Below are 14,947 nucleotides of genomic sequence, written 5' to 3' on the forward strand. Positions count from 1 at the left end.
AAAAACTCTTTTAAAAATGCTTCCAATGATGGATACTACTCCAAGTCTTGGAGAAACAAAACTTCTTTTTCTAAACATCCTTCCAAAGATTCTTCTTTCAAACCCAAGGAATCTAAGCCATCAACTTCTAGACCTAAGTCTCCCACTAGAACATCTAATAATAAATGCTTTAAATGTATGGGTTATGGTCATATTGCTGCAAATTGTCCTTCCAAACGAAGTATGTACATGCATGAGGGCATTGTAGTTAGTGAGCATGATTCGGATTCTCCTAAGCATTCATTGCATTCTCATGCATCTAGTGAGGAAGAGAGTGAATGTCCACTTGAAGGGGACTTGTTAGTTGTGAGAAGACTTCTTGGACAAGTTTCACAACCTTTTGATGAAAGTCAAAGGGAAAATATTTTCCATACAAGATGTCTTATTCAAAACAACATTTGTTCCTTGATAGTGGATGGGGGTAGTTGTGCAAATGTGGCTAGTACAAGAGTAGTAGATAAGCTTGGATTGCCTACTATCTCTCATACAAAGCCCTACAAATTACAATGGCTTAGTGAAGTAGGAGAAATAATTGTTAATAAACAAGTCCTCATCCATTTCTCCATTGGAAAATACAAAGATGAGGTATTATGTGATGTTGTGCCCATGGAAGCCACTCATGTTCTTTTGGGAAGGCCTTGGCAATTTGATAGAAAAGTTTTACATGATGGCTTTACCAACAAACTATCTTTTGAATTCCATGGTCACAAGGTTACTTTAAAATCTCTCTCTCCAAGAGAAGTCCATGAGGACCAAGTTATCATGAAGAAAAAGAGGGAGAGTGAAAAAGATAAAAAAGATAAGAGTTCTAAGCCTACACTCCTTGTGTCTAGGCGTGAAATTGAAAGGGAAATAGTGGCTCATCATCCTCTTTTTTTAGCCATCCCTAGAACTCTTAGAGTAGAATCACTTGTTGATAGTTCTCATTGCTTGGAAAATTTGGTAGAAGAGTTCCAAGATGTGTTTCAAGATCCTCCAAATGGACTTCCACCTTTGAGAGGGATTGAGCACCAAATTGATTTGATACCGGGCTCTTCTTTACCAAATCGTCCAGCATATAGGACCAATCCAAGTGAAACCAAGGAAATTCGCCAACAAGTTGAGGCTTTGATTGAGAAAGGGTGGGTGCAAGATAGCATGAGTCCTTGTGCTATGCCTATCATCTTAGTGCCAAAAAAGGATGGCACATGGCGAATGTGTTCGGATTGTAGGGCCATAAATAACATAACCATTAAGTATAGGCATCCCATACCTAGACTAGATGATTTGTTGGATGAATTACATGGTTCTAAAATCTTTTCAAAGATTGATCTTAAAAGCGGCTACAATCAAATCCGTATCAAACCGGGTGATGAATGGAAGACGGCTTTTAAGACCAACTTTGGTTTATATGAGTGGTTAGTTATGCCTTTTGGTTTAACTAATGCACCAAGTACCTTCATGCGCCTCATGCATCATGTTCTTAGACCTTTCATTGGTAAGTTTGTTGTGGTTTACTTTGATGACATTCTCATTTATAGCTTATCTTTGAATGACCATAGGTTGCATGTTAGGCAAGTTTTGGAAACCCTTAGGAAGGAACATTTGTATGCTAACCTTGCTAAATGTATGTTTGCTCTTGATCATATAGAATTCCTAGGGTTTGTTGTGAGTTGTAAAGGGGTCCATGTGGACAAAACAAAGGTGGTGGCCATTCAAAATTGGCCTACACCGAAATCTTTGAATGAGGTCCGAAGTTTTCATGGGCTTGCTTCTTTCTATAGAAGATTTGTCCCAAACTTTGGTACCATTGCCGCACCACTCAATGACATAGTGAAAAAGGATGTGGTCTTTCATTGGGGAGAAGCACAACAAAATGCTTTTGATACTTTGAAAGAAAAATTGACTAATGCTCCCATCTTGGCCCTTCCTAATTTCACTAAGACATTTGAGATTGAGTGTGATGCTTCAAGCATAGGTATTGGGGCTGTTCTCCTTCAAGAGGGCCACCCCATAGCCTATTTTAGTGAGAAATTGAAGGGAAGTCATCTCAACTATTCCACCTATGATAAGGAATTATATGCACTTGTTAGGGCTTTGTTTACTTGGCAACACTATCTTTTTCCCAAAGAGTTTGTGATACATAGTGATCATGAATCTCTTAAATATTTGAAAAGCCAAAACAAACTTAACAAGAGGCATGCTAAGTGGGTGGAATTCATTGAGCAATTTCCTTATGTGATCAAACACAAGCAAGGCAAAATAAATATTGTGGCGGATGCTCTTTCTAGAAGATACACCTTGCTAAATCTTTTAACCTCTCAATATCTTGGTTTTGATCACATTAAGGAACTTTATCATGATGACCTTGATTTTTCTCCCATCTATCAAGAGTGTCTTAAAGGAGGACACAAAGACTTTTTTATTCAAGATGGCTTTCTTTTTAAAGGAAAACGTCTTTGTGTTCCCCAAAGCTCAATTAGATTATCTCTTGTTAGAGAAGCTCATGAGGGGGGTTTAATGGGACATTTTGGGGTTGCTAAAACTTTGGATGTGTTGCATGAACATTTCTTTTGGCCACATATGCATAAACATGTTCATAGTTTGTGTGATAAATGCATAGCTTGCCGCAAAGCTAAGTCTAAAATGCATCCCCATGGTCTTTATACTCCTCTTCCTATCCCTTCAATGCCTTGGGTAGATATATCTATGGATTTCATCTTAGGCTTACCCAAGACATCAAAGGGAAAGGACTCCATTTTTGTGGTAGTGGATCGTTTTTCAAAGATGGCTCACTTTATTCCTTGCCACAAAGTGGATGATGCATGCCACATAGCAAACCTCTTCTTCCAAGAAGTGGTTCGCTTGCATGGGATTCCTAGGTCTATAGTGTCCGATAGAGATCCTAAGTTCTTGAGTCACTTTTGGAAGACCTTGTGGGGCAAGCTTGGAACTAAGCTTTTATTTTCTACCACTTGCCACCCACAAACTGATGGTCAAACCGAGGTGGTGAATAGAACTTTGGGACAACTATTGAGATGCTTTATTTCAGGGAATCCTAGAGTGTGGGAGAATTTACTACCCCATGTTGAGTTTGCATATAACCGAGTAGTAAATTCTACCACCTCCCATTCTCCTTTTGAGGTGGTCTATGGGTTTAATCCCCTAACACCTCTTGATCTTCTTCCTATTCCCCTTCTTGGAGATGTCTTGTGCAAAGATGGGGATGAAAAGGCTTCTTTTGTGAAAACTTTGCATAAAGACATCAAGAAGAAAATTGAGAAGAAGGTTGGCAAGTATGCTGAACTTGCCAATAAAAGGAGAAAAGCATTGTTGTTTGATGAGGGCGATTGGGTTTGGCTTCACTTGAGGAAGGATCGTTTTCCTACCCAAAGGAAGTCCAAACTAATGCCTCGAGGGGATGGACCTTTCCAAGTCCTCAAGAGGATTAATGACAATGCTTATGAGTTAGATATGCCTGATACATTCTTAGGTAGTCATACTTTTAATGTCAGCGATCTAACTCCCTTTTCTGTAGGTCTCCAGAATTCGTGGTCGAATTCTCTCCAACTCGGGGAGTATGATGGAGATCAAGCTCAAGAGGACATGGAGGCCAATCAACAAGATCAAGAAGAGGTGGAGGCACAAATGAGGGTAAAGGAACTTGAGCATGATAAGGAGTCGCTGCAGAGTGACTTCGAAGCTGCCCAAGAGTCCACAGCCCTGTTGAGGGGTATGGTGGAGAAATCCAGGGGTGAGTACCTGGCGCAGGTCCAAGAGACCATCAAGACTGAGATCTTGATGGGACAAGCCATTACTGCCTTGGACTGCGAGGTAATGGAGCTGCGGGGCAAGGTGACCCACCTGGGGGCCGAGACCTCCTCCCTACACCAACAGAACTCACACCTAGCGGGGGAGCTCGAGTCCATCAAAGAAGCGGCCGCTACCAGGGAAAAGAAGCTCGAGGAGGTGATGAGCGAGCTGTCCGAGGCGAAGGGCCAATTGGAAGAAGCTGCTTCTTCCATTGCTTCCCTTACCGCCGAGATGAATGTTGTGGAAGCCTCCAAGCAAAAACTCGAAGTGGAGAAGGCTGACCTTATGGGCGTGGGAGCTCAGGCCCTTGCTGATGGGTTCGAGCTGGCCCTCGAGCAGATCAAGTGCATTCTCCCGGATCTGGACCTCTCCCAGTTCAGCATTTACCACGAAGTGGTAGATGGAAAGCTCGTCCCTCCTTCTTGAGCCCTTTCTCTTTTCCCTTTTTGTAATTTTACATTTCTGCACGATCTTTGTACTTGAATTTGTATAAACTCTGGTGTGAATACATACTTGTTTCATCTATGTGATCTTTCCTTTAGCGCACAACTAACTGTTAACTAGCTTAGGTTTAGCGTGATCTGCCCTCTTTAACTTTGGCCTTCACTTTGATCACGACTAACAATTTCGTTAGCTTAATCTTCAACAGTTCTTGTGCACAGCTTTATACTAGATGACTGACCAGGCACAGTCTGTCTGCCTCAGCTTGTCGTGCAAGAGCTTGTTTGAAAAGGCCTCCTCCGACAAGGCATTATCCACTAGCGCATCCCCAGACAACTGATCAGTCATCGCTCTTTTGGCATATACCCACCAACTACTCATCGGTCGTCGTTTCTCGGGCAGCGTACCCACCAACAACTAATCAGTCGTCGTTCTTCGGGTTTCACTTTTCTTTTCCTTCGCTCTAGCGCTAAGTGCATAGAGGGCTTTGACATCAATTGCTCGAGGTGATGCCTTGTTTTGGGGAGGGAAAAGTGTTTCTCGCTAGCCCCTCTTGCCTTCCCCAAGGTCATCAATCTTTGACGGATTGGGTCGTTCTTTCCCTGCCTCACTCCTGGGGTGAGAAGGGTTTAAAAATGAGGGCTTTACTGGGCCAATATTGGTATATGCCACGTGGGTGAAGGCGTTTGTCAAATCCTTCCTTTCCCTCACTTGGTCTTATTAGTACCCCTGGCTTTTCAAACCCTATTTGCCTGCACTCACACCTGGGGTGAGGAGGACTTAAATTAGCGCCTACACTCGCGCCTAGGGCGAGTAAGACCTAATCGATCGCCTGCACTTGCGCTTGGGGCAAGGAGGATTTTAACTTGAATACTTTCACACACCTGATATGCTGAAGACCTTTCATTGGGTGGCCTGTCAAAAACCCTCCTCAGGGAAAAGAGTGCCCCCTTATTTGTTCAACTGTTTTCAAAATATACACTGAGCGTGTGTCTTTAGCGCGAGAACGCAACTACTTTATAACTTAGCTGAAATAAAATTTCAAGTGGGTGGCATTCCACGTTCTGGGGATTGCTCCTCCATCCAGGGTTTCCAGCCGATAAGCCCCATTCTCCAATGTCTCAACCACTCTGTATGGGCCTGTCCACTTGGGAGACAACTTGCCTTTTATCTCGTTCTGATGTGCCTTCCTCATCACCAGATCTCCCTCCTGGAAGCACCTGAGCCTCACCTTGGAGTTGTGCCTCCGTTCTACTCTTCTTTTTACGGCTTCAGCACTAACTCTGGCTTCTTCTCGCACTTCGTCCAGCAGGTCGAGATTCACCTTTCGTTCTTCATTGGACTCTTCAGCAACGAAATTCAGAAACCTGGGGGAGCTCTCCTGTATCTCTACGGGGATCATGGCATCTGTCCCGTAGACAAGGCTAAAGGGTGTCTCGTGGGTGCTGGACTGTGGAGTGGTATGGTAGGACCATACGATTCTGGGGACCTCCTCCGTCCAATTTCCTTTAGCCTTCTCTAGTCTCCGTTTCAGCCCTCTGAGCAGTACTCGGTTGGCCGACTCTACTTGCCCATTGGTTTGCGGGTGTTCCACTGAGGCGAAAACTTGCTGTATCTTTAACTCTTCACACATCTTCCTTAGCTGATGACTTGTGAACTGGGTGCCATTGTCGGAGACCAGCCTCTTGGGTACTCCGAAGCGACAGACTATGTTCTTCCAGACAAAGTGCCCAACTTTCTGTGCGGTGATGTGGGCGACTGGTTCTGCCTCCACCCACTTGGTGAAATATTCGATAGCCATGATGAGGAACTTCATCTGCCTTGTTGCCAGGGGAAAGGGTCCCAGGATGTCGATTCCCCATGTGTGAAATGGCCACGGGCTATGGATGGACCTCAACTCCTCGGGGGGTGCCTTATGCCAGTCTGCGTGAAGTTGACATTGTTTGCAACGCTGAGCATACCTCACGCAGTCTTCCTTCAGCTTTGGCCAATAGTACCCCGCGCGGAGGATCCTACTTGCCAAAGCGCGACCACCTACATGGCTTCCGCATACCCCCTCGTGTAGCTCTGACATGAGTCTAGTGCATTGCTCACCATACACGCAGATCTGCACAGGATGAGAAAACCCGAATCTAAACAACTTCCCATCAATCAAAGTGAACTTACTCGAGCTCTTCTTTATTCTTTTAGCCTCTGTTGGGTCCAGTGGGAGTACGCCGTCTTCTAAGTACAACTGGTACGGCGTCATCCACGTGTCAGGCTCCCTAGCGACGCAGACTTCCATCGCCTCATCGGTCCTTGCCGGTCGCGCTCTAACCCTCGGCTCTTTCAACGTCTCTTGAGTCAGCGAACGATGACCGATCGCCAGACGTTCCATCGATTGGTACACCTGGCACACTTGGTTGTCTGATACGAACGCTCGGGGTACCTTCAAGGTTTCTTGAATGACGGTCCTCTGCTTTCCCCCCTTGCTTGAGCTGGCCAGCTTGGCAAGCAGGTCTGCTCTGGCATTTTGCTCTCTTGGCACATGGATTAGCTCAAACTCGGTGAAGGACGTCTTGAGGAGCTGTACGTACTCTAGGTAAGCCGCCATCTGGGGATCTTTCGCCTGGAACTCCCCTACTACTTGCCCGGTGACTAGCAAAGAGTCACTCTTGGCCAACAGATTTCTTGCTCCCATTTCTCTTGCTAGCAACATTCCTGCGATAAGTGCTTCATACTCTGCTTGATTGTTGCTAGCTTTGAAGGCAAAACGGAGGGACTGCTCGATCAACACTCCATTTGGGCCTTCCAAAATGACTCCAGCGCCGCTCCCCTGCTAGTTGGAGGAGTCGTCCACTGATAGTAGCCACCGGAAGTCTAATCCTTCCGTAGGTGTCGCGACTGACGAAAGCTCGACCACAAAGTCGGCAAACACCTGCCCCTTTATCGGTCCTCGGGGCTCATACTGTATGTCAAACTCTGACAACTCCACCGCCCACTTGACCATCCTTCCGGCTACGTCTGGCTTCTTCAGCACGTTTTGGATGGGCAGGTCTGTCATTACCACTACTGTGAAGCTGTGGAAATAGTGTCTGAGTCTTCTTGCTGAAAATACCACCGCCAGGGCAGCCTTCTCGAGGGCCTGGTACCTTGTTTTAGGGCCTTGCAGTACCTTACTCACAAAGTACACAGGCTTCTGAGCCTGCTCTTGCTCTTGCACCAAGACTGAGCTGACGGCTCTCTCCGTCACAGCAAAGTATAGACGAAGAGGGGTGGCCACTTTTGGTTTGCACAGGACTGGTGGGCTTGCCAGGTACTCCTTCAACTTGATGAAGGCCTCCTCGCACTCCTGTGTCCAAAGGAATCTGCTGTTGCGCTTAAGACACTGGAAGTACGGATGACCTTTCTCCCCTCCAGCGGACATGAACCGGGATAATGCTGCCAACCGACCGGTGAGTTGCTGCACTTCCTTCACCGTCGTCAGACTCCTCATTGCCACGATTGCTGCGCACTTCTCTGGATTGGCTTCGATTCCTCGCTCAGTCAAGAGGAAACCCAAGAACTTCCCAACCTCCACACTAAAGATACACTTCTCAAGGTTGAGCTTCAACCTGTACTTGGCAATGGTGGCGAATAGTTCCTCCAGATCAGCCACATGGTGCTTCTTCTCTAGGGATGTGACCACCATGTCATCTACGTAAGCATGCACGTTCCTTCCCAGCATGGGCGAGAGCACCCTATCCATGAGTCGCTGATAGGTAGCCCCCGCATTCTTCAGCCCGAACGGCATTACCTTGTAGCAGTAGCAAGACCGTTCAGTCAAGAATGCGGTTTTGCATTCATCCATGGGGTGCATCTTGATCTGGTTATACCCTGAGAAAGCATCCAAGAAGCTGAGTAGCTTCCCCCCTGATGCGCTATCAACTAGGGCGTCTATACTGGGTAAGGGGTAAGAATCTTTGGGGCATGCCTTGTTGAGGTCAGTGAAGTCCACGCACATTCTCCGCTTGCCGCTTGCCTTCTGAACCAGTACCACGTTCGCTAGCCACTCGGGGTACTGGATCTCTCTGATGTGCCCTGCAGCAAGGAGCTTCTGCGCTTCGTCGTGGATCACTTTCCTCTTTTCCTCGTTGAATTTCCTTCGCCTCTGACGCACAGGTCGGACTTTAGGATCCATCGCCAGGCGATGGCAAAGGAAATCGGGGTCGATTCCTGGCATGTCAGACGCCGACCATGCGAAGGCATCCAGGTGTTTCTCGATAACCCCGGCGATCAGCCCTCGTTCTTCTTCATCGAGCGATCCTCCCAGTTTAAACTTTTTCCCCCTTATGTCCACTTCCACCCACCCCTCAATTGGGTGGGGTCTCGTTTCGCTGGCGATGACCGCCCTCGCGATCCCCGATTCGCGAGGAGTGATCATGACTTCATCTTCAGCTTCCACCTGAGCTACCTGGGAGCTCCCCAGCGCAGCATTCTCCATCCCCTGATCGCCATGCGTTCCTCTTACCACCGATCGCTCTTCGAGCACACCCGGCGGTGGCGTTGAGGTGACATGACATATGCTCCTCTTCTGCTTAAGGCTATTCTCATAATAGCGCCTAGCCTCAGCCTGATCCGACTTGATGGTTATTGTACCGCCCTGGTAGTCGGAAGTGATGACGTGGCATCAAGCTACGGTATAGGTGTGTTGACGAGACGCCAGGTTGGCAGAAGGGAAGGAAGTCGGGGGGCTCGTGAAGTCGCCAGTTATTAAGTTGGCGTGCTCCGATCTCCAGTACACCAGAACCGGCGGTCACCGGGTTAAAGATGAAGTCGCCAGATGTAAACTCAGGCGACCAAGTGATTAGAGATCGCCGGAGCAAGCACATCGCCGAAGATGAAGGTGGTGCAGATTATGAAGGCGGCCGGCGAGACCACAGGGAAGGTGTGTACGAAGGCACCCTAGCTCGCCAATCCAGTAGAGGTCGCACTCCAGGACAGCTATGCACTGAGTAGTATCATGCATAAGTAACTTAGCCAAAGGAGAGTCAGAAGCAGCGCCCAAGTCAAGGAGGCTCCAGATGATGGCACGTGTACGGTTGGATGCGAGCCACGTGTCCAGGTGTGTAACTGCCAGGAGAGAGAAAGTGCCCAGGTATATAAGGGTTTCCCAACGAACTTCTGAGGTACGCACGTTCAGATTGTCTTCTTTACGCTTGCGAGTTCCTGTGTATACTGAGAGAGAACTGGTTCACGGTTCCCTGAGAGTTCTTGAGTGTTACTCTTAGTATTTGGTGGTTCGGTCACTGACTTGGGCATTGGAGTGCGATCGGCCGCAGCGGCGCCGCTCTGTTCTTTTGCAGGTTCTTGAGGTGGATCGTGACGAAGGACGGAGGTTGACGCGGCGCACACGTCGATCCAAGTTTGACGAGGCAAGCTTCAACGTTCTGGTCAACGGGCAGGATTAGTTATCACCGTCCCCTCCATCGACGGCAGCTTCAGCTTCATGTGCCTTGTTGATGGCACTGCACCCAACCTATTGAGTGTTGGCCTCCCTAACAAGAAGTTGTACGCAGAAGGGGCGTTCACCACCAAGTACTTTATCCTTTCGGTGCGGGCTGCCGTCCCATCGGTGAACGTCATTCTCAGCTCAATATATCCCCGCACCTCTACCTGATCCCCTGCAAAGCCGTAAAGACACCCGGTATGCGGCCTCAGTTTATCGGGGGACAACTGCAACTTGTTGAATGTTGGCAAGAACATGACGTCTGCCGAGCTCCCTTGGTCTACGAGCACTCTATGCACTCGTCTTCCTGCTGTGACGAGGGAGATGACCACAGGGTCGTTGTCGTGCGGCACAACGTCCCGTAGATCAGCTTTCCTGAAGGTAATGTCCACCTCGGGGAAATTACCTTCGTCTACCGAGTCCACGGCCATAACGGACCACGCATACCTTCTTCTTTGCGATGCGGTACACCCCCCACCGGAGAAGCCTCCAGTGATCGTGTGCACCTCCCCGTGAACAGGAACTTCGTGCTGCTGTTCACCTGCCTGGGACCCCGATGCGCGATCACCCTGCGGCTCACGCAGGTAATTTGCCAGGAATCCAGATTTTACCAATTCCGCCAGTTGGTGTCCCAATGCCAAACATGAGTGGAGTGTGTGGCCAAAGGCCTGATGAAACTCACACCACTCATTCTTCTTCCTTCCGAGTACCTTATCTGTCTTTTCCGGTACTCGAAGTCTCGCAGCTACGGCAGGGAGGGCGATCAGGTCCGCCAACCCTACCAGGAAATTGTATCTCGGGGGTGCATTGTTCTCCTTTGCGCGCCCCCTTCCCTGGTCCTTCGCGGGTGCATAAGGACGATGTTTCCCCTGCACCTTCTTTCCCTCCTTCGCCTCATGCACCCTGGCTGGCTGCTGTGGCTTCCCTTGTCCTCCGCGCGGTCTCGGTGGTGCAGCACTTCCTCTTTTCTCAGAAACCTCCGTTTCTGCCATTATGTGCGCCACCGCGCGTCGCCGGATTTCCGCGAAGGAGCTGGGATGGCTCCTGATAAGAGACTCACTAGAGGGACCAGGCAGGACTCCCTTCTTGAATGCGTGCACCATCATATTCTCATCCTTGCTGGGCAATCTGACCACTTGTGCTCCAAAGCGGTTGAGGTAGTCTTTCAATGACTCACCTTGGTACTGGCGTACATCGAACAAGTCGTATGACACCACTGCAGGTGCTTTGTTAACGATGTATTGCTCGGTGAAGAGTTTCGAAAACTGAGGGAAGGACGTGATATGACCTTCGGGCAGGCTCACGAACCATTCCATGGCTATTCCACTTAGTGTACTCATGAACATCTTGCAGTACACAACATCCGAGCCTCCAGACAGCATCATCTGAGTGTGGAACGCTGTCAGATGTGCTTCTGGATCTTCCACCCCTGTGAACGACGCCTTTACTCCCAGCAGGTTGGGAGGCACCATGGTTCCCATGATGTCAGGGGAGAAGGGCATAGGGAACGATCTCTGAGGCGATGGTGGCCTCGACACCCTTTCTTCAACCACGTACTCCCTCTGTGCCCGCAACGTCCTTCTCAGCTCTTCATTGACACGATTCAGCTCATCGTTTCTGCTCTGTGACGCAGCCAACACCGTCTGCATGTTTTCTTGTTCAGCTCTCGACGCTGCGACGTTATCCTGCAGTGTGCGCACCATCTCCAGGACCTGCGCCATTGTCACAGCGCCCTCCTCAGCAGATGGCGCAGGTGATGGTTGTCTGTTTCTTGGCATTTTCTCAGCGGAAAACTTAGCGCAAACTTTGATTAGTTTCAGAAAATGTGGATGGGACCACGATTCACTCGAGCCCCACGGTGGGCGCCAAATGATCCTGCCGACAACTCGGGCGTGGAGGAATCGCTTCGTAGCTCTCACTACCCCGTCTACGTGACTGTGTTATCTGTAAAATCACCCTCAGAACCTTCTCTAGGATCTCTAAGTGTGACCTGCAAAACCACAGACGGCGCCTCTAGCGGCCGTTTGCACTCCGACGATCAAGTTAGACGACAGAACCACCAATAGAAAAACTGTGTGTGTTCAAAAGAATCTCCCTCTCTCAGTCTCACTCTGATTCCCTTTTATACTTCTTGATCCTGCCTATTGACCAGAATGTTGAAGCTTGCCTCGTCAAACTTGGATCGACGTGTGCGACGCGTCAACCTCCGTCCTTCGTCACGATCCACCTCAAGAACCTGCAAAAGAACAGAGCGGCGCCGCTGCGGCCAATCGTACTCCAACGCCCAAGTCAGTGACCGAATCACCAAATACTAAGAGTAACACTCAAGAACTCTCAAGGAACCGTGAACCAGTTCTCTCTCTCTCTCAGTATACTCAAGAACTCGCAAGCGTAAAGAAGACAATCTGAACGTCCGTACCTCAGAAGTTCGTTGGGAAACCCTTATATACCTGGGCACTTTCTCTCTCCTGGCAGTTACACGCCTGGACACGTGGCTCGCATCCAGTCGTACACGTGCCATCATCTGGAGCCTCCTTGACTTGGGCGCTGCTTCTGACTCTCCTTTGGCTAAGTTACTTATGCATGATACTACTCAGTGCATAGCTGTCCTGGAGTGCGATCTCTACTCACTTGGTCGCCTGAGTTTATATCTGGCGACTTCATCTTTAACCCGGTGACCGCCGGTTCTGGTGTGCTGGAGATCGGAGCACGCCAACTTAATAACTGGCGACTTCACGAGCCCCCCGACTTCCTTCCCTTCTGCCAACTTGGCGTCTCGTCAACACGCCTATACCGTAGCTTGGTGCCACGTCATCACTTCCGACTACCAGGGCGGTACACAAGCCCCCCAGTCTTAAGCGAAGACTTGTCCAACGAAAAGACTAAAGGAGTCACGTCAACACCGATCTACGTGGCGCTGGCGCAGAATTCCAAGCGGTTGTACTTTCTGCTTTCCTGACGCTCCACCAAACACTCCTCCCATCGCTCGACACGTGGCTTCATCAACGGTTACCTTTAATTGACGTTTGCGCTTCCCAAACTTATTCGAAAAATCCTTAAACCCATTTCGCTCCACTGTTCCATCACTTTCTTCGTATTCTCAGACGCTTCAACTTTCTTCTGCAAAAGCTCTCAACGTTCTTCAACCTCCTGAATCACCAACTTCCTTCATCACTCTCCCGATCATAAAAAGGTACTTCCTTTCCTTCTTCTGCTGGTTTTTCCTGCATTTTAACCGATTCGCATCATCCTTTAACTGTCTGGTGCATACGTTGTGGGTTGTTTTTTCCATTTCTCCTTTCTCGTAACTTAGGGCTTCGTCTTCGTTACAACGAACCTTCGTTCGTTCGTTTTTCACCCCTCTTTCACAATCGAGTCAGCCTCTGCGAACCCTGATCACCTTTTCTTTTCTTCTTCCTTTGCAGATGGCTCGCTCAAAGATCAACCCAAATCCTCCTCCCTCGTCTCGAAACCCTTCATCTCAAGCACACAACCAACCGCGAGCACCTGGTGCTTCCTCTTCCCAGGCTGAGAGGCCTGCACCCTCCCGCTCTAACCTGGCTCAGGCCACTCCCCCTGTCGCCGGAGGAGCCTCCGTTCCTACCCCAGACTTCAAAACATTATACCCCTGGGCCACCTCGACTTTGTTGAAGGAAACATCTTCTGTAAACTCTGCTGGGGCAGTTCTTCGTTTGAAGAAAGGGGACGAGCCTCACCTATCGTTCCACAAGGAGCACGACGAGAAAATGATGGTGCTACCTTGCCCCCCCGACTTGCCAGTGTGCGTCGACGACAAAGGTAACACCGGCGGGCTGTTCTGCTTCATATACACCGGCGGGCTGTTCTGCTTCATATACTTAGGTTTCCCTTCACTCGCTTTGAAAGAGAGCTACTTACCGAGATCGATATCGCCGCCGCCCAGCTCCATCCCAACAGCTGGGCGTTCGTGCGGGCCTTCCAGATCATGTGCGGCCACTTGGGGCTGCCAGCGTCAGTGGACGTCTTCCTCTTTCTTTTTGAAGCCAAGCACCCAGGAGATCTCCTGTGGGTGAGCTTGAACGGGATTGCTGGGAGGTCGATCCTCTCTATCTTCCAGCAATCCTACAAAGACTGGAAGGGCAAGTTCGTCCAGGTGCGCCCCAATGACAAGGACGCTTCTCTGCTCGACGGTTTCCCCTTGTATTGGGTAAACAAAGGGAACAAAGAGTCCAAAGGAAGCTTCAGGAGGCCAAGGAGTCCTGATAGCATGGGTGCCTTGGACAAGGACCTATGCGTCTTCTGGAAGAGTGTGGCAGATGCCAACATTACTTTCCTCACCACCACGCTAATTTCCTTCGAGTTCTTTGAAGACCAACTCGAAGTTCGCATAGGTTAGAACTTACCTCACCGTCTAAGTCTTTACTTTGACATTATCTCTGTTAACTGTTTCTGGGCGTCTTGTGTGTTGTGCACAAGACTTTGGTTTTATTTTCTGCATCTCTCATCTGCTTTTGTCGCGCACTGTCTTATGCGTTTATCTTCTATCTGAGCTAATCCATGTATTTTTGCATTATGCAGATCGTATGTTGGGCCAGGGGAAACTTGCTGAGCTGAGGGCGCTCGCCCGATCCCATGGGTTGGAATCGGGGTCCCAAACCATGCCAAACTCAGTGGTGGAGATCGCCGCCGCACAGGGCAGATCGCCACCTAAAGGCCCAACTTCCTCCGAGGTCCAGCCCGCCAACCAGCGCAAGAAACTGATCCTCAGGAAACCAAAGAGGAAAGCCCCTCAAGTGGTTCATGAGGAAGAAGAGGAAGACGACGAGGTGACTGAAGATGGCCTCGTCACCAAGAGGAAGAGGGTGGCGCCTTCTTCACCATCAGCCCCACCTCCACCTCCAACATCAACACCGCCATCCACACCAGCTCCGCCTCCAACATTGCCTCCTCCACCAGCTCCCGCCTCGCCAGTCCAAGCGATTCCATTGGCGTCTGCACCTCCTGTGGTTGAGGCCGCCGAAGCCAATTTCTTGGAGAACCCCCCGAGCGCCTCCACGCCTTATGTATCAGCGGGAGGGGATCCTCCTTCAAATGCTTCAACCGAAGGGGCTGCTCCAGTCGGGGATGAGGGTGCTCACAACTCTCCAATCCTCATCACCGAATCCCCAACGTCACCACCACGCCAAGAAGCACTCACTGAGCAACCAACGCAAGAAGGTGGCGGCGAAA

At 49.3% G+C, this 14,947-nt stretch overlaps 1 protein-coding gene across 1 annotated transcript; it reads right to left on the bottom strand.

The window, feature by feature from the left end:
• Positions 1 to 9,684: 9,684 nt before the first annotated feature.
• On the bottom strand, positions 9,685 to 11,055 carry LOC137833997 (uncharacterized). Its single transcript, XM_068642064.1, has 2 exons — positions 10,146 to 11,055; positions 9,685 to 9,914 (listed from the first exon to the last, which is right to left on the bottom strand). The coding sequence occupies exons 1-2, from the start codon at positions 11,053 to 11,055 to the stop codon at positions 9,685 to 9,687; spliced, it is 1,140 nt and encodes a 379-aa protein (XP_068498165.1).
• Positions 11,056 to 14,947: the final 3,892 nt, after the last annotated feature.

The sequence above is a fragment of the Phaseolus vulgaris genome, chromosome 5, assembly GCF_000499845.2.
Source record: "Phaseolus vulgaris cultivar G19833 chromosome 5, P. vulgaris v2.0, whole genome shotgun sequence".
Classification (NCBI taxonomy): domain Eukaryota; kingdom Viridiplantae; phylum Streptophyta; class Magnoliopsida; order Fabales; family Fabaceae; genus Phaseolus; species Phaseolus vulgaris.